This window comes from Amblyraja radiata, chromosome 1 (genome assembly GCF_010909765.2).
Source record: "Amblyraja radiata isolate CabotCenter1 chromosome 1, sAmbRad1.1.pri, whole genome shotgun sequence".
Taxonomy (NCBI): Eukaryota; Metazoa; Chordata; class Chondrichthyes; order Rajiformes; family Rajidae; genus Amblyraja; species Amblyraja radiata.
This window is the reverse complement of record NC_045956.1, coordinates 167,150,697-167,174,771: the sequence shown is the minus strand read 5'-3', so window position 1 is coordinate 167,174,771 and position 24,075 is coordinate 167,150,697. Positions and strand designations below refer to the sequence as shown.

Here is a 24,075-nt window from a genome sequence, read left to right as displayed (position 1 = left end):
ACCTCTATAAGATTCCCCCTCATCCTGCTACGCTCCATGGAATAGAGACTCAGCCTACTCAACCTCTCCCTGTAGCTTGCACCCTCTAGTCCTGGTAATATCCTCATAAATATTTTCTGAACCCTTTCAAGCTTGACGATATCTTTCCTATAACGTGGTGCCCTGAACTGAACACAATATTCTATATTTATATTCAAAATTCTTAAGGGGTCGGACAGGCTAGATGCAGGAAGATTGTTCCCGATGTTGGGGAAGTCCAGAACAAGGGGTCACAGTTTAAGGATAAGGGGGAAATCTTTTAGGACCGAGATGAGAAAAACATTTTTCACACAGAGAGTGGTGAATCTCTGGAATTCTCTGCCACAGAAGGTAGTTGAGGCCAGTTCATTGGCTATATTTAAGAGGGAGTTAGATGCGGCCCTTGTGGCTAAAGGGATCAGGGGGTATGGAGAGAAGGCAGGGATGGGATACTGAGTTGGATGATCAGCCATGATCATATTGAATGGCGGTGCAGGCTCGAAGGGCCGAATGGCCTACTCCTGCACCTATTTTCTATGTTTCTATTTTTCTAATATTCAATGTGCTAAAGAGGAAACGCAAAAGTCTCTACCTAGGACCCCAAGTATCAACAAGATACCTGGAGCCCCAGGTCACGGTTTCTGCCTTGTATATTTTTGTAATATGATTATTGATCAAATGGCCAGCATTTATTTTCCAACTGTAAGCAAAGTAAAATGTTGACAATATTGAGCAGGTCAGGCAGCATCTGTGCAGAGAGAAACAGAGTTAATGGTTGTATCCCTTTCAGTCACATACAGTACCTTTACATGGGGAGCTTATGCATTTTCACACAGCAACGGAGAAGGAACATAGGGAACATCCTATAAAGAAGTCTTGTGCTAATTTCTGAATGGAGAAATTGAGAGATCTGTGTGTGTGTGTGTGTGTGCGCGCACGCGTGCATGCATATACCCTGCCCATACGCACGTACGCATATGATGTCTTTAAGCCCTGGAGCATGCATTAGACAAGGTTTGTTCATAATCTTTTCCAAGATTAGATTGGCTGCTGACATTATTCACCAATGTAGGAAATTGTTCCTTTAGCCTGGTAGTACATGAAGCCATAATGGTTGGTACTTATTGCTGTCAAATAATTATCAGCACAAATGCTGCTCACAGTAGCAGAGCTGTATACCTCTAGTGAACTACTTGCCACTGTCTTGTGTCTGCTCAGAACTGTCTGTTATTGATAGAATCCTTTAGACAATAGTGATTAAGAGCGTTAATGATGAGGCCGATGTAAACTTTACACTGCAGTTACCTCACTGCAGCTGGGAATAACAATAGTTTATTCATGATAATCCAGCAGAGCAGACCCATGTTGGGTTTTTTCTGCCCCATTAGTCACCAGGGAGACATTTATTTTGTGTGCATGACTCCTGCCAGAAGCTCAGAATGATGTGCAGACAGCTAAAGTCAAAGAGAACCTTACATAAAGTAGCTGTAAGACTCTTGCCTTGTGTCCATTCCTTTGGCTACACTTTGGCACAAAGCCCAACAATCCAACAAAATTAGTTAATAAAACAAACAGCAGTAACGCTTAAGCCGTTTTCCTTAGAGGAAGCTTTCAGAAGGTTTAATTTTCTGTAGTATTGAATTAGTTAATGACTGCAGTCATAGAGTCATAATGTTCTAGTCATACAGTGTGGAAACAGACCCTTCAGCCCAATTTCCCCACACCGGCCTACATGTCCCATCTACACTAGTCACACCTGCCTGTGTTTGGCCCATATCTCTCTAAACCTGTCCTATCCATGTACCTCTCTGAAGAAGGGTTTCGGCCCGAAACGTTGCCTATCTCCTTCGCTCCATAGATGCTGCTGCACCCGCTGAGTTTCTCCAGCATTTTTGTGTACCTGGCTAACTGTTTTTTAAACCTTGGGATAGTCCCTGCCTCAACTCCCTCCTCCGGCAGTTCGTTACATACACCCACCACCCTTTGTGTGAAAACATTACCCCTCAAGTTAAATCTCCCCCCCCCCCCGCCCCACCTCACCTTAAACCTATGCCCTCTGGTACTCAATTCCCCTACTCTGGGCAAGAGACACTGTGCAGTCTTCTGAATGCTTCTCTAACTGTAGCCAATGGCTTCAATTTTGTGCATTCAAACTTAGTACAAAAGAAATATACTTTATATTACCAGAGAGATTAAACACGAACCCACTTCTCCCGCCCCCACCCTCACCCACTGTGGTCCCGGCCCGATCCCACTAATCCTGACCACTTCCTTCCACATAAACAATAGCCAACAATATACTTTTAATCATGTTAAACCATTGACCTTCAACAAGTCTTTACTTAAATACATCCGATAGCAGCTAACAACCCATAAAATTAGGGATATTTTTTACCAAATCTGATATGCCACAGAGATAATACCCACTGAGCTAGTTTAGTTTGGTTAGTTTATTGTCACGTGTACCGAGGTACAGTGAAAAGCATTTGTTGCGTGCTATCCAGTCAGTGGAAAGACGATACATGATTACAATCGAGCCGTCCACAGTGGACAGATACGAGCGGTAGGCAACTAATTGATGCGCTAATCAATGATCGATTAAATGTGGAAAATATCATGGCATTAATAAGGTAAAGAAATAAAAGAGATTTAATTGCACTGATTCCTTTACCCTCCAATGGCATTGAGTGGCTGAGTCAACCAAGACTCTTCCAGTTTATTTATGCGTGTACCTGGCTCGACCTTTGTGTACCTGGCTCGACCTTTGCCAGCCCATTTCAGAAGGTGTTTACAATCACAATCACAATAATACTTTTTTAGCCAAGTATTACAATAGACAATAGGTGCAGGAGTAGGCCATTCGGCCCTTTGAGCCAGCACCACCATTCAATGTGATCATGGCTGATCATCCCCAATCAGTACCCCATTCCTGCCTTCTCCCCATATCCCCTGATTCCGCTATCTTTAAGAGCCCTATCTAGCTCTATCTTGAAAGTATCCAGAGAACCGGCCTCCACCGCCCTCTGAGGCAGATAATTCCACAGACTCACAACTCTCTGTGTGAAAAAGTGTTTCTTCATCTCCATTCAAAATGGCCTACTCCTTATTCTTAAACTGTGGCCCCTGGTTCTGGACTCCCCCAACATCGGGAACATGTTTCCTGCCTCTAGCGTGTCCAAACCCTTAATAATCTCATATATGTTTCAATAAGATATCCTCTCATCCTTCTAAATTCCAGAGTGTACAAGCCCAGCCGCTCTATTCTCTCAGCATATGACAGTCCCACCATCCCGGGAATTAACCTTGTGAACCTATGCTGTACTCCCTCAATAGCAAGGATGTCCATCCTCAAAGGACCTCTTTGCTCCTATACCCAACATGCCATTCGCTACTTTAATTGACTGATGAACAAGGACCCCCAGATCCCGTTGTACTTCCCCTCTTACCAACTTGACACCATTTAGATAATAACATACTATGCAACATACGAGGAATTTCATTTGCCAGGTCAGTCATACAAATAAAAAGCAATGGACCACACAAAATACATTTTAACATAAACATCCACCACAGTGACTCCTCCACATTCCTCACTGTGAGGGAAGGCATCACTTTGCATCAGAAGTGACATACTGGCTGGGTTAGGATAGTAAATTTCCTTTGCTGAAGGACACTAATGGACTAAACTAAGCTAAACCAAACTAAGCTAAGCTATAAATTAAACTAAACTAAATTTAGCTGTGGATGTGATGAGGTCTAACTTGCCTTTGCATGCTGCAGTTTGTGCAGCCATTTGACACTAACGACCTGCCACTTCTCTTGTTGTTTGCAGAGACCACCAGGTCCAAACCCATCCTGACCGGAACCCACCCCGTAAACACCACGGTCGATTACGGAGGGACCACCTCCTTCCAGTGCAAGGTCCGCAGTGACGTCAAGCCTGTGATCCAGTGGCTAAAGAGAGTGGAGTATGGAAGCGAGAACAAGTACAACTCCACCATCGACGTTGGTGGGCAGAAGTTTGTCGTGTTGCCGACCGGCGAGGTGTGGTCCCGGCCCGATGGCTCTTACTTAAACAAACTGATGATCTCCAGAGCAAAGGAGGAGGATGCAGGGATGTATATCTGCTTGGGTGCTAACACCATGGGTTACAGCTTCAGGAGTGCCTTCCTTACTGTGTTGCCAGGTAGGCAGGTTCCTTTCCTCCACACTCATACTCTGGAAGTAAAGATACTGCTTTATTTGGTGGGTTTTCAAGCATTGGGTGGCGGAGATTCTGAAGTTCTCAAACACACAGTTGGAACATTGAAAATGAACACGACGCATCCGACCCTGCAAGACCCTGCAGTTGTACAGGGCCTTGGTGAGACCACACCTGGAGTATTGCGTACAGTTTTGGTCTCCTAATCTGAGGAAAGACATTCTTGCCATAGAGGGAGTACAGAGAAGGTTCACCAGACTGATTCCTGGGATGTCAGGACTTTCATATGAAGAAAGACTGGATAGACTCGGCTTGTACTCGCTAGAATTTAGAAGATTGAGGGGGGATCTTTTAGAAACTTACAAAAAATCTTAAGGGGTTGGACAGGCTAGATGCAGGAAGATTGTTCCCGATGTTGGGGAAGTCCAGAACAAGGGGTCACAGTTTAAGGATAAGGGGGAAATCTTTTAGGACCGAGGTGAGGAAAACATTTTTCACACAGAGAGTGGTGAATCTGTGGAATTCTCTGCCACAGAAGGTAGTTGAATCCAGTTCATTGGCTATATTTAAGAGGGAGTTAGATGTGGCCCTTGTGGCTAAAGGGATCAGGGGGTATGGAGAGAAGGCAGGTACAGGATACTGAGTTGGATGATCAGCCATGATTATATTGAATGGCGGTGCAGGCTCGAAGGGCTGAATGGCCTACTCCTGCACCTGTTTTCTATGTTTCTATGTTTCTATAAATGGCATTAGGAAATATTTCACTTCTGAAAAGTGGCAATCAGTGCTAACTCAAATACAACTTATTGTTGTAAAAATGCGATTAGCTGGCATCTAGGCCTAGATGGAGTGGATATGGAAAGGACGTTTCCAGTAGTGGGAGGAGTCAATGACCAGATTGCACAGCCTTAGGATAAAAGGAAGTACTTTTTAGAAGGATGAGGAATTTCTTTGGTCAGAGGGTGATGAATCGTTGTCACAGACAGCAGTGGAGGCCAAGTCATTTGGTATTTTTAAAGTGGAGATTGATAGGGTCTTGATTAGTAATGGTGTCAACAGGTAGACAAAATTGCTGGAGAAACTCAGCGGGTGTGGCAGCATCTATGGAGCGAAGGAAATAGGCAATGTTTCGGGCCGAAACCCTTCTTCAGACTCCATAGATGCTGCCGCACCCGCTGAGTTTCTCCAGCAATTTTGTCTACCTTCGATTCTCCAGCATCTGCAGTTCCTTCTTGAACATGGTGTCACCAGGTATAGGCAGATGGCAGGAGAATGGCGTTGAGAGGGAAAAGTAGATCATCCATGATTGAATGGCGGAACAGACTGGATGAGCCAAATGGCCTAATTCTGCTGCTAAAAGGCCTGTCCCACTGTACGAGGTAATTCAAGAGCTCTCCTGAGTTTAAAAAAAAATCGAACTCGTGGTAAGCACATAGAATGTACGTGACGGGTAAGTCTGAGCTCGGGACGTCTCTTAGTGTCTCGTAACGCTAACGGCAGGTGCTCGATTAACGCGGTAAGCTCGTGAAGACTTGTGAAGATTTTTCAACATGTTGAAAAATGAAACATGTTGAAAAATGTCCACGAGAGCCCCGAGTACCTACGAGCGGCTATTACCGTAATTCTACGGGTTTGAATCAGAGGAAACTCGGGAGAATTCTTGAATTAGCTCGTACAGTGGGACAGCGTCTTAAGTCTTATGATCTTATGAATTCTAATTCTGTTGTAAAGAAGTAATTAGTTAATAACTTCAATATTGGTGAGGTGATGCGTTTAGTTGGTGACTCCAATCTTGGTTGTAAAGTTATCGTTAAGGTGTCAACTCCAATATTGTTGTAAAGGCATCTTTAGTTGGTTACTCCAATTCTATTGTAAACATGTCACTAGTTGCTGACTCAATTACTATTATGAAGATGCTATTCTTACGTGGCTTGATATTTGGATGCAAGGATTGGGTTATTTTCTGGCTGGTGAGTCTAGAACTGTGGGTCACAGTTTCAAAATAAAGGATTGGTCAGAGAACAGAGACAAGTTCACAAGTTACAAGTTAACATGTTTTAGGAATAGAATTAGGCCATTCGGCCCATCGAGTCTACTCTGCCATGCAATCATGGCTGATCTCCGCCTCCTAATCCCATTTTCCTGCCTTCTCCCCATAACCCTTGATACCCGTTCTAATCAAGAATGGTCTATCTCTGCCTTAAAAATATCCACCGACTTGGCCTCCTCAGCCCTCTGTGGCAATGAGTTCCACAGATTAGGGACTAAAGAGGTTCCTCCTCACCTCTTTTCAGAGTGCCCTTTAATTCTGAGGCTTTGATCTCTAGTCCGAGACTCTCCTGCCAGTGGAAACACCCTCTCCACACCAACTCTATCTGTGCCTTTCATTATTCTGCAAGTTTCAATGACGAGTTGAGATTTCTTCATCCAGGGGTGGTGAATCTTTGGAATTCTCTATCCTGTGGAGCGTCAGTGTCTGAGTAGATTGCATCAACAAGTATATTCGGGGCAGCACAGTGGTGTAACTATAGAGTTGCTGCCTTACAGCGCCAGAGACCCTGGTTTGAGCCCGATTACAGGGGGATGTCTGCACGGTTTGTATGTTCTCCCTGTGACCGTGTGGGTTTTCCCTGGGTGCTGCAGTTTCCTCCCACACTCCAAAGACATACAGGCTTTGTAGGTTAATTGTCTTTGGAAAAAAATGAGAATTGCCCCTAGTGTGTAAGATATTGCTAGTGTACGGGGTGATCGCTGGTAGTTGCGGACCTGGTGGAATGAACGGCCTGTTTTCATGCTGTATCTCTAATCCAAATTAATAGACCTATAGATATTGAGGAAATCAAGAGATTAGGATTAATGGAGAAAGATGGCTCTGAGGTAAAAGATCAGCCACGATCTTATTAAACATTGAAATGTGTTCAAGGTGTCAAATTGGCCATTCCTGCTCCTGATTAGTTTAGTTTAGTTTAGTTTAGTTTAGTTTAGTTTAGAGATACAACATGGAATTACGTCCTTTGGCCCACCAAGTCCATGCCAACCAGCATTCCCCATAAACTGCACTATTCTCCGAATTTGCCTTCCTTACTACCGATTCGACTTGCAAATTAACTTTTTGGGAGTACTGCACTATTTTCCAACCAAAGCCGAAGTAACCAACAAATCTGTAGTTTTTTTGGAATGTGGGAGGTAACTGGAGCACCCAGGGGAAAACCCACACGGTCACGGGGAGAACATACAAACTCCGTACAGACAGATCCTGTAGTCAGGAACTCCAGCGCTGTAAGGCAGCAAGTCTACCGCTGCGCCACCGTGCCGCTGTTCTTATGTTTTGACTTCTCCCAGGTGGCTCCGGTGAGCGATGGGGAAGATTAACATCAGCATGACCTCACTTGGATTAATATAGCATAGTGTTAATCACATGCTAACTACATCTACACAGGAAAGGAGAAGTCAGAACTGGCTGCCAAGTGGCAGCTTTAGGATTTTGCTTCCGATCAGTCAAAGGCAGAGAAGGTCACCAAATCATGCATTTTCCGCTTGGCCAGAGCTGACACTCAGTGCAAACATTAGTAGAGCTTTGGAAATTAGTGTTGGGATTTCTGTTTGGCCTATTTCAAAAAAAAAGTTTTCTTTTCTGTGGGTGCTTGTTTAAAGGCCAACTTGTATTTCAGGTTGTATTTCAAATAAGTTCATAAGTTCTAGGAGCAGAATTAGGCCATTCAGCCCATCATAGAAACATAGAAACATAGAAAATAGGTGCAGGAGTAGGCCATTCGGCCCTACGAGCCTGCACCGCCATTCAATATGATCATGGCTGATCATCCAACTCAGTATCCCATCCCTGCCTTCTCTCCATACCCCCTGATCCCTTTAGCCACAAGGGCCGCATCTAACTCCCTCTTAAATATAGCCAATGAACTGGCCTCAACTACCTTCTGTGGCAGAGAATTCCACAGATTCACCACTCTCTGTGTAAAAAATGATTTTCTCATCTCGGCCCTAAAAGACTTCCCTCTTATCCTTAAACTGTGACCCCTTGTTCTGGACTTCCCCAACATCGGGAATAATCTTCCTGCATCTAGCCTGTCCAACCCCTTAAGAATTTTATAAGTTTCTATAAGATCCCCCCTCAATCTTCTAAATTCTAGCGAGTACAGGCCAAGTCTATCCAGTCTTTCTTCATATGAAAGTCCTGCCATCCCAGGAATCAGTCTGGTGAACCTTCTCTGTACTCCCTCTATGGCAAGAATGTATTTCCTCAGATTAGGAGACCAAAACTGTACCCAACTGTACCCAAATCATGTCTCGCTGAGTTACTGCAACACAATACTATGCGTTCACACTCTCTATGTTATCACACTCCCTACACACTGGGGGCAATTTACAGAAGCCAATTAACCTACAAACCAACACATCTTTGGGATGCGGGAGGAAACCGGAACACCTGGAGGAAACCCACAAGGGCGCAGGGGGACCATACAAATTCTGCTGACACAATACCCAAGATCAGGATCGAACCCGGGTCTATGGCGCTGTGAGGCAGCAGCTCTAGCAGCTCACCCCAAACCAGTGGGATCATTATGTTCTTTGAACAGACTGGTGAGAAAGCCTAGATTTGCAGGTGACGGTTAAGTCAGCAGCCAGGCACTCAGCCTTATCACCGCGTAGACCTGATTTCATCTACCGCAGTTGAAGTGGTGGCAGTTCCCTGCTTCCACAGTTCCCCTGTCTCCACAATTCCTCTGCCTCTACAAAAGGGCACAAAGTGCTGGAGTAAAGCAACGGGTCAGGCAGCATCTCTGGAGAACATTGATGTGAACATTGAGAACATTGTCTCTACAATTCTGTTGCCTCTGTTGTCCCCCTCTCTCCACGGTCCCCCTGCCTCTACAGTTCCCTGCCTCTCCAGTTGCCCAGCCTCTACAAAAGGATACAAAGTGCTGGGGTAACTCAGTGGGCCAGGCAGCACTGCTGAAGAACATGGAAAGGTGATGTTTCAGGTTGAGACCCTTCTTAGGTTCCCCAGCTTCTACAGTTCCCTACCTCTGCAGTTCCCCTGGCCTCCACAGATCAGGCATAAAATAATTCCAGACTGTGTAGTTCATTTCAACTATTAACGGGTGGGACAAAAAGTAGAATCAGGAACTGGAGAGGCAGGTTTACTGGAGTAACTCAGCCAGTCAGGCATCATCTCTGGAGAGCATCGATAGGTGGCATTTTGGATCGGGACCTTTCGTCAAACTTTATGGATAGGTGACGTTTCGGGTTGGGACCCTTCAGAGTCCATGGATGGGTGATGTTTCAGGTCGGGACCCTTCTTCAGACTCTTTTGCAGTGGGGACAAACTGGGTGTAGTTCGTCATAAACTAATGGCAAACTTTGTGTAGTTTGGTATCAACTAGAACTTAAGTAACAAACTGATCCAATGAGGAAAGCAGGGAAAGTAATTTCTCTACATCGGTGTAGGAAGAAACTGCAGATGCTGGTTTACCGAAGATAGACACAAAATGCTGGAGTAACTCAACGATCAGTCAGCATCTCTGGAGAAAAGATATAGATGACATTTCAGGTTGGAACCTTTCTTCAGACTCAAGAAGACTCGAAGATTGCAGAAGGGTCCAACCCGAAACATCACCTATTCCTTTTCTCCAGAGATGTTGCCTGACCCGCTGAGTTACTCCAGCATTAAGTGTCTGTCTTCTCTCTATCTTTGCATCCTTTTTGACATGAGGGCACGTTGGGCTAATGTTGACTTTAGATGTTATCATGAAGCAGGCAATATTAACTCAAACACCCATCTCGCCCTTGCTTTTCATTTCCAATGACAACATTGTTGTGGCAGGCTGAAGAAAGCTTTAAACTGACAACGTTTTACCTGATAGACAAAAATGCTGGAGAAACTCAGCGGGTGCAGCAGCATCTATGGAGCGAAGGAGATAGGCAACGTTTTGGGCCGAAACGTTGCCTATCTCCTTCGCTCCATAGATGCTGCTGCACCCGCTGAGTTTCTCCAGCATTTTTGTCTACCTTCGATTTTCCAGCATCTGCAGTTCCTTCTTAAAAAGTTTTACCTGGCTTGAGAAAGCAAACGTCTGACTGCACACACTATGCGAATGGAAAAATAATCAATTTTTCCACTCACTTCAAGAACAGGAAGATTCACTCGTGAGTTACAAGTCGGTCACGTTGAATAAATAGATCTGCACTCGTTTGTTAACAGAGATTTAGAGCATTGTCAAAGGTGATTTGTCAGTGCAGTTCACTTAAATTGGACGGTCTGCTTTGATGTTCGAAGTCGCTGATGCAAGTATTTCTGCCATGAATAAATTAAACTGAAATAAATTAAATGAATCAGAATGAAAGGATTAAATGTGCAGGTTTGTACCAAGCTGATTTTCAACTGGAAAATTATACAAACAACATTGAATTAGTACTTTTCAATGCATAGAGTTGAAACATGATTAATGGTGTTGATTAAATGTGAAGCTGACAATTCAGGGCATCATTCATGTTTGTGCATGTTGTATTCAACAGAATTAATCAAAGCTGAATGCTTATAGTGGAAGAAATCCAGGGACAAATAATTGCTGCTGGATTTACTGTTCGTGGCAGTAACCAATATTGAGGCACAATCATGCACAACACTTGCAAATTACTTCAATTTCTGGGTTGTTTTACAAGTCAAATTGTGTGAGGTTGATGCTGGAACTCAGCAAAAATCAAAACAGCACAACTATAACCTTTTAAAATGAGGTGCTAAACCTTTTGGAACCAATAATATTATACTTCTTGACAGAGAGCAGAATGAATATCACTTTCAAAATTATTAGATCCAACCCTTCTGTTTTCTTTCGTAGTTCTGAATTGAATTTAGTTTTAGTTTAGAGATACAGCGCCAAATAAGGCCCTTCGGCCCACCGAGTCGGCGCCAGCCAGCAATCCCTGTACACTAGCACATACCTTCACACTACACACCAGGGACGATTTCTACCGAAGCCAAGTTAACCTACAAACCTGTACATCTTTGTAGGGTGGGAGGAAACCCTTCGGCATGATAAGTCCACGCTGACCAGCGTTCCCCTTACATTAACACTATCCTACACACCAGGGACGATTTCTACCGAAGCCAAGTTAACCTACAATCCTGTACATCTTTGTAGTGTGGAAGGAAACCCTTCAACCTCCTAAGACTTCTTGATTAGAATGGGGGCCAAGGGTTATGGGGAGAAGGCAGGAAAATTGGATTAGGAGGCAGAGATCAGCCATGATTGATTGGTGGAGTAGACTCGATGGGCTGAGTGACCTAATTCTACTCCTGTAACTTGTGAAGTCCACGCCGACCAGCGATCCCCATACATTAACACTACCCTGTGGAATTCTCTGCCACAGAAGGCAGTGGGAGCCAATTCACTGGATGATTTCAAGAGAGAGTTAGATTTAGCTCTTAGGGCTAGGGAAATCAGGGGATATGGGGAGAAAGCGGGAACAGGATACAGATTTTGGATGATGCCATGATCATATTGAATGGCGGTGCTGGCTCGAAGGGCCGAATGTCCCACTCCTGCACCTGTTTTCAATGTTCTATGTACACGCTAGGGACAATTTATACCGAATCCAATTAACCTACAAACCTGTACTGTCTTTGGAGTGTGGGTGGAAACCGGAGCACCCGGGGAAATTCCACATGGTCATGGGGAGAATGTACAGACTCCGTACAGACAACACTCGTGGTCGGGATCGAACCCAGGACTCTGGCGCTATGAGGCAGCAGCTCTACCAGCTGCGCCACTGTGCTGCCCAAAGTGACAGAAGGAATGGAGCTCCTGACAAACCATTCATCCACCCGCCTGTTCTGCCAGCCACCACCTCTTGGAGGGGTCCGCAGTCTCACATTGGGCTCATTAAGTACCTCAGAACCCACAACACCGGATAAAGGAAGCATCATTCTCAATCTGAGGGACTGCAGGGAAAGGACAGGCAGGAACAGTAGAAGGAGAAATGAACCCGTCAATGGTCAACTTCGTCCCCTTGCATTTAATCAATAGCAGGCACCACTATTAAAATGTGTAGGAAGGAGCTGTTTACACCAAAGATAGACACAAAATGCTGGAGTAAAGGGCCTGTCCCACTATACGAGGTCATTCAAGAGTTCTCCCGAGTTTCCCCTGATTCGAACTCGGAGAATTACGGTAATAGCCGCTCGTAGGTACTCGGGGCTCTCGTGGACATTTTTCAACATGTTGAACAAACTTCACGAGCTTACCACGTTTCCCAAGTACCTGCCGTTAGCGTTACGTGCCGCTAAGAGACGTCCCGAGCTCCGACGTACCCGCTACGTACATTCTACGTACTTACCATGAGTTTGATTTTTTTTTTAAACTCGGGAGAGCTCTTGGGTAAACTCGTATAGTGGGGCTGGCCCTTTACTCAGCGGGACAGGCAGCATCTCTGGAGAAAAGGAGTAGTTGACTTTCCAGGTCGAGACCCTTGTTCAGACTGAGGGTTTAGGGGTGAGGGAAACTGGAGTGAGGCCACACGCAAATTGAAGGAACATATTTCACTTGGGCAGCTTACAACCCAGCGGTATGCGGGTTGATTTCTATAATTTCAAGTAACCCTTGCATTCTCTCTCTCTCTCTCCGTCCCTCCCCCACCCTAGCTGTCCTGCTAGTTTCACTGTTCATATCCCTTCGTTATCACCTCCTCTACAGCCAGCAATGGACCACTGGTTCTGTACCACTATTACCATTATGGTAGTTGACCGTATGCATGCTTTGGGCAGAGTCTACAAATGCAGTTATCTTGGATATGAATGTATCAATATCCTTATAGAGGGTTAGAGATGAATCAGTACCCTAGATTATGGAAGGGCCATTCAAAATATTCTTGTCCCTTCATCTGAAGGAATAAATCGGGTAAATGCACAAAGCCTTTTACCCAGAGCAGGGGAATCAAGAACCAGAGGACATAGGTTTAAGTTGAGGGGGGATAGATTTCCTAGGAACCTGAGGGGTAACTGTTTTACACAAAGGGTGGTTGGTGTATGGAACAAGCTGCCATAGTAGGTAGTTGAGGCAGGTATTATCACAATGTTTAAAAAATATTTGGACAGGTATATGAATAAGAAAGGTTTAGAGGGATATGGGCTAAAGGCAGGCAGGAGGGACTAGTTTAGAAGAGGCATGTTGGTCAGTGTGGGCAAGTTGGGCCGAAGGGCTGTATGACTATGACTCTATGATCTTACAATGTTCACTGAGCCCAGGGAGTGACTGTTACAAGATAGCTTGCATGATGAGATGAAACAGCCGAGAGGCTTACAAGTCTAAATGTGAAAAGGTGCATGAGGAAAATCTGAAGATATCCACGTTTTCTATTCTAGAATGTGTACCTCACATTAACTGTTAAATCATGAAATGATACACTAAATAAAAAAGGCATGCCAACATTGACCTGCATGCTAGACACAAAATGCTGGAGTAACTCAGTGGGACATGTTTCGATTTAAACCAGCATCTGCAGTTCTTTCTTACACTTTTTGAACTGGAAGTTAACAGGTTAACATGAAACACCTTAGTGGGTCTGGCTGCATCTCTGGAGAACTTGAATTGGTGACATTTCAGGTTGGGACTCTTTTAAAATTGAAGTAATCTATTCATGTACTCCAGAGACGCTACCTGACCCGCTGAGTTACTCCAGCACTTTGTGTCTTTTTTTGTAAACCAGCATGTGCAGTTCCTTGCGTCAAGATGACAAACCTGTTTTGTTCACTGCTGGCCTGGGTGATAGGTGCGCTACGCTCCTCCCCTATACTGACCTACAAGCGAACCCAGACCACTGCCTTGTAGTTGACCCGTAGATGCCCTCTGAAATGGCCTGTAAGGCACAGTTCCTACCTCTAACTTTGGAATGTGAAGACAATAGGAGCAGGAGCCATGATAGGTTTTAAGAAGATCCATTTAGAGCAGATAAATGATGGGAAGAAAAAATCGTCACTGAAAGGAGAATGTGGATTAAATCTTTTTGCATAATTTACACAAAAGATAATTTGTCATGAGCTGCTGCATTCTTCTTTCATTCACAATTCACAAATTGTGAATTTAAGTGCAGGCAGCGGTGAATAGTTTAGTTTAGTTCAGAGATACAGCACGGAAACTGGCCCTTCAGCCCACCGTGTCCGCGCCGACCAGCGATCCCCGCACACTAACACTATCCTACACACACGAGGGACAATTTACACTTATACATAGCCAATTAACCTACAAACCTGTATGTCTTTGGATTGTGAGATAAAACCTGCACAGGTCACGGGGACTCCGTACAGACAGCGCCCGTAGTCAGGATCGAACCCGTGTCTCTGGCGCTGTAAGGCAGCAACTCTTTCACCAACATGGTGGCGCAGTGGTAGAGTTGCTGCCTCACAGCGAATGCAGCGCTGGAGACCCGGGTTCGATCCCGACTACGGGTGCGGTCTGTACGGAGTCTGTACGTCCTTCCCGTGACCTGGGTTGGTTTTCTCCCACAATCCATTCTCGGTAGCGGAGATGCAGCGCGTATACGGATCTGCGCCCTATCCGCAGCCGGGATCGAACCCGGGTCCCCAGCGCCGCAAGCACCGCCGAGCAGCCACTGGACAGTGGGCGGCCGGAGATGCCCGGGGCGACCCCGGACCGACGGGACACCGGCCCGGAGCAGCCGCGGCCCCAGGCCCACAGCCAGACCGGAGAAGAAACGCAACTCCTGCCCAACTCCGCTCCAACTGCCGAGGAACCTGCTCCCCGCCAGGCCGGGGACCACCAGTCGCACCTCCCGCCCCACCCAGCGGCCGACAGCCACCCCCCCCTGTACCGGTGAAACCCGAGCACCAGCCACGAATGGACACACACACATGGACTTTAGTAAGGCGTTCGACAAGGTGCCGCATGGTAGGCTGCATCTCATGGGATCCAAGGAGAGATAGCTGAATGGATGGCAAATTGGCTCCATGGAAGGAAGCAGAGGGTGATCGTGGAAGGTTGCTTCTCAGACTGGAGGCCTGTGACTAGTGGTGTGCCTCAGGGTTCGGTGCTGGGCCCGTTACAGTTTGTCATCTACATCAATGATTTGGATGAGAACATACACGGCAAGATTAGGAAGTTTGCAGAAGATACAAAAGTGAGTGGTTTTGCAGATAGTGAAGATGGTTGTGAAAGATTGCAGCAGGATCTGGATCGATTAGCCAGGTGGGCGGGGGAAGGGTTGATGGAATTTAATACAGAGAGGTGTGAGGTGGTGCATTTGGGATGTCGAGCCACCCCAGCATCCCGTGTGCATCCCCGCTGATGACCGATACCCGGCACCCGCCGGCACTGAGGGAGCCAACCGACAGCCACTGGACAAGGCGAGAGGCACAGCCGACGGTCCCCGGCCCACTGGGGAATGGCCCTCCCGGGAGTCGGAGCAGAGCCAAGCCAGAGCCAGTGCCTTTCCTCCGCACCAGCTCCAATACCGAGGCCCACACCGCTCTGGGCCAGTGCCCCGCCAGTCCAGGGCCACCCCGGACATGTCTGGCCGCTCCCGGACAGGGATGGGACACCCGGGAGGGGACGGAGACGGCCCTACAGCAACTCAACAGCAGCTGCAGTGCCAGAGACCCGGGCTCGACCCCGACCACGGACGAAACGTAGGCCTGTACACACGCAGCAGCTCAGCTGCCAAGAATATCCCTCCGCTGGTCCAGTCTCTCCCCGTGTCTGCCCCCCCCTCTCTCTCGCTGTTACACCCCGCTACCTGGCACCCCTGTTCCTCACATTAAATATATTTTTTCACATCATTTGTGAATGAAGAGAAGAGAATGTTTCAAACACGTAATATCTTCTTATTCCAGTAGCAAACACATTAAGGATTAAATGAAAATAATATATTCTTTAACTTTTTGAATATCTCACAATTGCAGATTAATGAATTGAACTAGAACTGGGACTGTGTAAACAGTGTGTGAACTGAAAGGAAACTATTGAGTTGACAGAATTCTAGATTAATTCATTGGTAGAATAGTTAACAATTCATACACAGTTTATACAGCGCTGCATTCACTTTTTTTTCTCCTTTATCACGAATGACCTTTGACAAATCCCATGATTCCTTGCGTTTTTCAGAATATCAAACTCGCTTATTGAAAGACGCAGCATGAAAGCAGGCCCTGTGGCCCACTGAATCCACATTGCACGTTGATCATGCATTCACGCCAGGTCTATGTTACCCCACTTTCTCATTCACCTCCTGCAGAATGATAGTGGTTTGTCCCATGCTCCTGCCGCTTGTTTGACTGATTGATACTACACAGTATAAACAGTTGAAGGCCAGGGGCCACAGTTTAAGAATAAGGTGTAAGCCATTTAGAATGGAGACGAGGAAACACTTTTACTCACATAGATTGGTGAGTCTGTGGAATTCTCTGCCTCAGAGGGCGGTGGAGGCAGGTTCTCTGGATGCTTTCAAGAGAGAGCTAGATAGGGCTCTTAAAAATAACGGAGTCAGGGGATATGGGGAGAAGGCAGGAACGAGGTACTGATTGGAGATGATTAGCCATGATCACATTGAATGACGGAGCTGGCTTGAAGGGCCGAATGGCCCACTCCTGCACCTATTGTCTATTGTTTATGGTCACGTGTACCGAGGTACAGTGCGTGCTAACCAGTCAGTGGAAAGACAATACATTATTACAATCGAGTCATTTACAGTGTATAGATACATGATAAGGGAATAACGTTTAGTGCAAGGTAAAGCCAGTAAAGTCCGATCAAAAATAGTCCGAGGGTCATCAATGAGGTAGATGGTAGTTCAGCACTGTTCTCAGGTTGTGGTGGGATGGTTCAGTTGCCTGATAACAGCTGGGAAGAAACTGTCCCTGAATCTGGAGGCGTGCATTTTCACATTCCTATCCCTTTTACCCAATGGGAGAGGCGAGAAGAGTGACCAGGGAGTGTCCAGATACTTTTTTATCACGGTGAAATTCTTTGTTTTGCAAACCATGCACAAGGTATGCAAAGAGCCTACACGTTTAGGGCGCCGGGAAAGTCACAAAGTATTCATTAAAGTCCCCAATAGTCCTCGGTTGTTCTCAGTGACCACCTCACAGGGCCCCCTTTGTTCTCGCAATCCTCCCACACCCGGGCCCCCTTTGTTCTAACGTCGAACCACATCTCGCCTATCAATCCTTGCTGGGTCGCCCTATGGTCTCAGCTGCACATCCTCGTCTGACCTCCGGTACCCACCGCAAGCCCATCCAACCTTATACTTGGAGATGTGGTTTATGATTCTGTTCCCCAGACATGAAACCTCAGCCTGCAGCATAAGACATTGTACACTGCCTCAAATTAATTTCACGAGCTTCAATGGAATGGACTTGGTGGGGGTTGGGGCACAGCCACTTGCATAGTCTGGGATGATTTGTAAAGCATGCTTAATGTTTATAGATGTTCACACAAAGCAGGGAACATGGCGGTAACCATGTCTGTGTGAGGGATAGAGACTATATGTGAGGAAACAAGAGGAAATTGAACGCTGAGACTACAAAACACTGCTTGTTGTTGTTTTGCTACTGTGAAAAATAACCCCTTTATTTCCCTGCCCAAGTCAATCTTTTCTGACCCCGATGGCGTTACATCCCATGAAATTCCTCACTGTCCTGTTGGAAGACAAATAAATCAGGCAAAGATTGGGGAATCTTGGCATTAAAATGAAATTTCTTGACTTACTTCTGCGAAATCTCACTGTTTTTCTCGGTAGAACATTTCTAAATGTGTGCTCAGCTCATATATCACCACACATTACTTGGTGACAGCTTCCAGAGCTGTGGCAATCTATGGCTGGAATAATTTTGTTCTGCATCACTTGTAAAGATCATAAGATTATGTGATAGAAACAGAATTAGGCCATTCGGCCCACCAAGTCTACTCCGCCATTCAATCATGGCTGATCTATCTTTCCCTCCTAACCCCATTCTCCTGCCTTTTCCCCTTAACCTCTGACATCCACGTTAATCAAGAATCTATCTATCTCTGCCTTAAGTATATCCACTGATGGCCTCCACAGCCTTCTGGCTGCAGGTGATTCATCTGCCTCCCTTCATGATTCCATGCAAGTCAACGCTAAAACTCTTCCACCGAAATGAGCATCCAATGTTGCTTAAACAAGTAAATGCGGGCTTTCTCTGGGATCTCCGGATTCCTCCCACACTCCAAAGATGTACAGGTTTGTAGGCTAATTGGCTTGGTAACATTGTAAATTGTCCCTTGTGTGTGTAGGATAGTGTTAGTGAAGAAACCTTTATGTCTTTAGAGTGTGGGAGGAAACGGAAGATCTCAGAGAAAACCCACTCAGGTCACAGGGAGAAGGTAAAACGCCATACAGCCAAGCACCCCTGGTCAGGATCGCACCCGTGGTCAGGATCGCACCCGGGGCTCTGGCGCTGAAAGGAGGTAGCTCTACCACTGCACCACCGTGCACCCCCCCCCCCCCCCCCCCCCCCCCCCCCCCACCCCCCCCATAAGTTTCTAATAGGCTGAGAATTGCAGCTGTAGTTTAATTCAGGTAAATATGAGGTGTTACGTTTTGGTTGGGGAAAACTGGGCAGGACTTCAAACAGTAAATTGTAGGGCCCTCGAAGTGCAGTCATAAAGTGAGAACTAAGGTGTGGTATATAGTTCCATGAGGGTGGTGATACAGGTGCACAGGATGGTGAAGAAGGTGTTTGGCATGTTTACCTTCATCAGTCAGAGTATTGAGTACAGGATAGACACACAATGCTAGAGTAACTCAGTGGGACAGTCAGCATCTCTGGAGAGAAGAGATAATGGGTTACGTTTCAGGTTGAGACCCTTCTTTGGACAGACTTAATGAGTACAGGAGTTTGACCAAGCTTTTGCAGCTTTACAAGACGTTGGTCAGGCCACCCTGCTATAGGAAGGTTGCCATTAAATTGGTAAGGGGACATAAATAACTTATGAGGATGTTACTGCTCTCAGGTAGTGTCCACATTGTATTCTATGTATTTTCTGTCTGCGTTCGTTTTGAATCTGTGGGTTTGTTGGTTGGGGGCTTCTGGACATCTGAATTTCCCTGAGGGGATCAATAAAGTATCTATTATTATTATTATTATTATTATTATTATTATTATTATTATTATTATTATTATTATTATAATTATTATTATTATTATTATTATTATTATTATTATTATTACTGGGTTTAATTTATTTTTCATTTTTATTTTAATTTATTTCAACATCCTCTCCGCATCCAAACTATTCAGTCCTGCTAATAGTCACCCTTTACACATCTCAACAGGATCTTGCTCATTAGGAGGTGGAGGGGAAGAGAATGAGGTTTATTCACTCATAAATTGTCCCATTCCTTTGGGAATTTTAGTTTATAGACACTGAATGTTGGAGTAACTTAGCGGGACAGGCAGAATCTCTGGAGAAGGAATGGGTGATGTTTCAAGTTGAGACGCTTCTTCAGACAGTTTGCAAGAATGGCTCGGTTTTGGCGCCATTTTGCTAAGCATTAACCTGGTTTAAAGATTAGACTATAATATACAACAACTCCTCCATTGCCAGTGTGAGGCCACATTGAAAACAGGAGGATTGACGGATTCTTGATTAGTACGGGTGTCGGGGTTATTGGGAGAAGGCAGGAGAATGGAGGTGAGAGGGAAAGAGGATTGGGAAACTTTCATAGGACACCAGAAGGAAACAAAACGGGCAATACGGGCTGAAAAGATGCTGGCCAGGAATGTAAAGAAGGACAGTAAAAGCTTCTTTAGATATGTTAAGGGAAAAAGAGTAGCAAAGTCAAATGTGGGTCCCGTGAAGGCACTCATGGGTGAAATTATTATGGGGAACAAGGAAATGGCAAAAGAGTTGAACAGGTACTTCGGATCTGTCTTCACTAAGGAAGACACAAACAATCTCCCAGATGTACTGGAGGACAGAGGATCTAAGGGGGTAGAGGAACTGAAATCAATTTTCATTAGGCGAGAAATAGTATTGGTAGGCTATGGGACTGAAGGATGATAAATCCCCTGGGCCTGATGGTCTGCATCCCAGGGTCCACAGGGAGGTGGCTCTAGAAATAGTGGATGCATTAGTGATCATTTCCCAATGTTCAATAGATTCAGGATCAGTTCCTGTGGACTGGAGGATAACTAGCATTATCCCACTTTTCAAGAAAAGAGCGAGAGAGAAAATGGGGAATTACAGACCATTTAGCCTGACTTCGGTGGTGGGAAAGATGCTGGAGTCAATTATTAAAGAGGTAATAATGGGGCATTTGGATAGCAGTAAAAGGATTAGTCCAAGTTAGCATGGATTTATGAGAGGAAAATCATGCTTGACTAATCTTCTGGAATTTTTTGTCTATCTTTGATTTAAAGATCCTTTGATTTGATCTAAAGCATCTGCAATCCTTTCCTATACGGAATTTTAGTTTAGTTTAATTTAGAGATACAGCCCAACGAGTCCGCACCGACCAGCGATCCCCACACATTAACACTATCCTACTCACACTGGGCCAATGTGTACATTGATACCAAGCCAATTAACCTATAAACCTGTACATCTTTGGTGTGTGGGAGGAAACTGGAGATCCCGGAGAAAACCGATGCAGGTCAGGGGGAAAACCTATCAACTCCATACAGACAAGCACCCGTAGTTATGATCGAACCTGGATCTCTGGCTCTGTAAGTGCTGTAAGGCAGCAATTCTACCGCTGGTCCACCGTGCCGCCCCAACACTGAATTATTGAGTTTCTGACAATTATCTACTGGAAATGCCCATCAGACTAACAGTTCCCTCAGCAGTCATAAGCACCGTATATCCTGCCTCCCAGTGATGTGAGACACTGTACACGGCCAACAGCCCGTCTCATAACATAGAAACATAGAAACATAGAAAATAGGTGCAGGAGTAGACCATTTGGCCCTTCGATCCTGCACCGCCATTCAATATGATCATGGCTGATCATCCAACTCAGTATCTTGTACCTGCCTTCTCTCCATACCCCCTGATCCCTTTAGCCACAAGGGCCACATCCAACTCCCTCTTAAATATAGCCAATGAACTGTCCTCAACTACCTGCTGTGGCAGAGAATTCCACAGATTCACCACTCTCTGTGTGAAAAATGTTTTTCTCATCTCGGTCCTAAAAGATTTCCCCCTTATCCTTAAACTGTGACCCCTTGTTCTGGACTTCCCCAACATCGGGAACAATCTTCCTGCATCTAGCCTGTCCAACCCCTTAAGAATTTTGTAAGTTTCTATAAGATGCCCCCCTCAATCTTCTAAATTCTAGCGAGTACAAGCCGAGTCTATCCAGTCTTTCTTCATATGAAAGTCCTGACATCCCAGGAATCAGTCTGGTGAACCTTCTCTGTACTCCCTCTACGGCAAGAATGTCTTTCCTCAGATTAGGAGACCAAAACTGTACGCAATACTCCAGGTGTGGTCTCACCAAGACCCTGTACAACTGCAGTAGAACCTCCCTGCTCCTATACTCAAATCCTTTTTATTTGAACAAAGATATAAAATGTCACATTGTAGATTAAAGTGACGGGGAATTAATACTTGTCTCCAAGTTCTTTCTAATTTTGCCCATCCTTTACCATCATAAAACCAAATTAGATTCAGTAATTAGTGAGTGAGAAACTCGGCTGTGCCGAAATGTTGCTTTAATGACAAGGCAATCTAGATTTGGTAATGATTTGAAACATATTTAGCCACTTCAAAAAAGGACGGCCTCATTCAAAGTGGCTCTGGGTTGCAATTCTACTGTGGCGTTATTAATAAAGCTATATTACAAAGTTTAGACAGTGTGATGTCCACATCGAGACTTACTTCACAAAGTACGCACTTTAATGCCCGAGTGTGAAATGGATTCTGCTTCCTGGCCCAGTGCTTTGATCTGAATTCATATAGAGATGAAAAGCATCTCATCATTTTTCTCTTGTCTTTGATTTCTTCCCGTGTCTTCAGCCAACATGAAACCTGTAAACGGGTGTAAATTGGTCAGAGGAAAAAGGGAGCAAAAATAAACGAGATGCAGTTGAGACGAGAGGAACAGCAGGTGCTAGAAGCTTGAGCAAAACTTAAAGTACCGGAGTAACTCAATATGTCAGGCAGCATCCGTGGAGGGAATGGATAGGCGACGTTTCATGTCTTCTTCAGACAGGTTGTTCTATTGGGGAGAAAGCTGGAAAAGAGAGATTGGGGTGTGGGGGTCATAAGATCATATGTTAGATAGGAGCAGAATTAGGCTATTCGACCCATCATCTATGTACCTGTCCAACTGTTTGTTAAACGATGGGAGAATCCCAGCTTCAACTACCTCCTCTGGCAGCTTGTTCCATACACCCACCACCCTTTGTGTGAAAACGTTACCCATCGGATTCTTATTAAATCTTTTCCCCTTCACCTTGAACCTATGTCCTCTGGTCCTCGATTCCCCTGCTCTGGGTAAAAGACTCTGTGCATCTACCCGATCAATTCCTCATCTACCCGCTCTATTCCACCAGAGGAGGAATTTCCTCCAGAGTTGCTGCCTGACCTGCTGAATTTCTCCAGCATATTGTGTCAAACTTCAGTGAAATGTGAAATCACACGAAGGGATAAAGGTAGTGGGGGGAGGAAACATTAAAATGGTGCATTACAATCTCATAGTCCTGGGCTTGGCTGCCACAAACCTCACCCGGCAAGCCCTGAAATGGAACCCCCAAGGAAAAAGGAAAAGATGCCGCCCCAGGAACAGCTGGAAAAGAGGTGTCCAGACAGAAATGCCTGAGAGTGGGCTCAACTGGGGAGATCTCAAAGGAACTGCCAACAACCGAGTGAGGTGGAGGACATTTGTCAATGGCCTTTGTTCCCTCGAGGAGCAAAGGGCTTAAGAAGAAGAAGAGGGGGCAGGAAACAGGGCAGAAAGGAGGGGTAGAATAGTGGGAGAAATGTTGAGCACAGGAAAGACAGAGTGTATTAAGGTGGGTGTATTATTTGAAACTGGAGAATTCAATGTTGATACCATTGAAGTGTAAGCTACCCGATGGGTGTGTTGATTGATATGTTGGAAATGTTTATTATCTTATGGCATAAAGCATGAGGGTCCTGGATGGGACTTGCATTCATATTGGATGGGACACATATCTGAGGAAGGATGTGCTGCCATTGGAGAGTGGCCAGAGGCGGTTTATCCCAGGAACAAGTAGGTTAGCTAATGATGAGCGTTTGACAGCACTGTGGCTGTGCTCGCTGGAGTTAAAACGGATGAGGGGACACATAGAAAAATAGAAACATAGAAAATAGGTGCAGGAGTAGGCCATTCGGCCCTTCGAGCCTGTACCGCCATTCAATATGATCATGGCTGATCATCCAACTCAGTATCCTGTACCTGCCTTCTCTCCATAACCCCCGATCCCTTTAGCCACAAGGGCCACATCTAACTCCCTCTTAAATATAGCCAATGAACTGGCCTCAACTACATTCTGTGGCAGAGAATGCCACAGATTCACCTCTCTCTGTGTGAAAAATGTTTTTCTCATCTCGGTCCTAAAAGATTTCCCCCTTATCCTTAAACTGTGACCCCTTGTTCTCGACTTGCCCAACATCGGGAACATTCTTTCTGCATCTAGCCTGTCCAACCCCTTAAGAATTTTGTAAGTTTCTATAAGATACCCCCTCAATCTTCTAAAATCATTGAAATTTACCGAATAGTGAAAGGCCTGGATTGAAAGGATGCGGAGAGGACATTTCAATTAGTGGGAGAGCCTAGGACCAGAGGCCATAGCCTTAGAATAAAATGTCGTACCTTTAGAAAGCAGATGAGGATGA

The 24,075-nt window shown here is 45.3% G+C and overlaps 1 protein-coding gene across 4 annotated transcripts in view; it reads left to right on the top strand.

The window, feature by feature from the left end:
* The window catches only part of fgfrl1 (fibroblast growth factor receptor like 1), a 340,863-nt gene that overhangs the window by 312,980 nt on the left and 3,808 nt on the right, over positions 1–24,075 (top strand). For all 4 annotated transcript variants that reach the window (XM_033034805.1, XM_033034829.1, XM_033034814.1 and 1 more), the window contains one exon: positions 3,851–4,204. In XM_033034805.1, the coding sequence (XP_032890696.1) occupies positions 3,851–4,204 (354 nt within the window). The remainder of the gene's footprint in view (positions 1–3,850; positions 4,205–24,075) is intronic.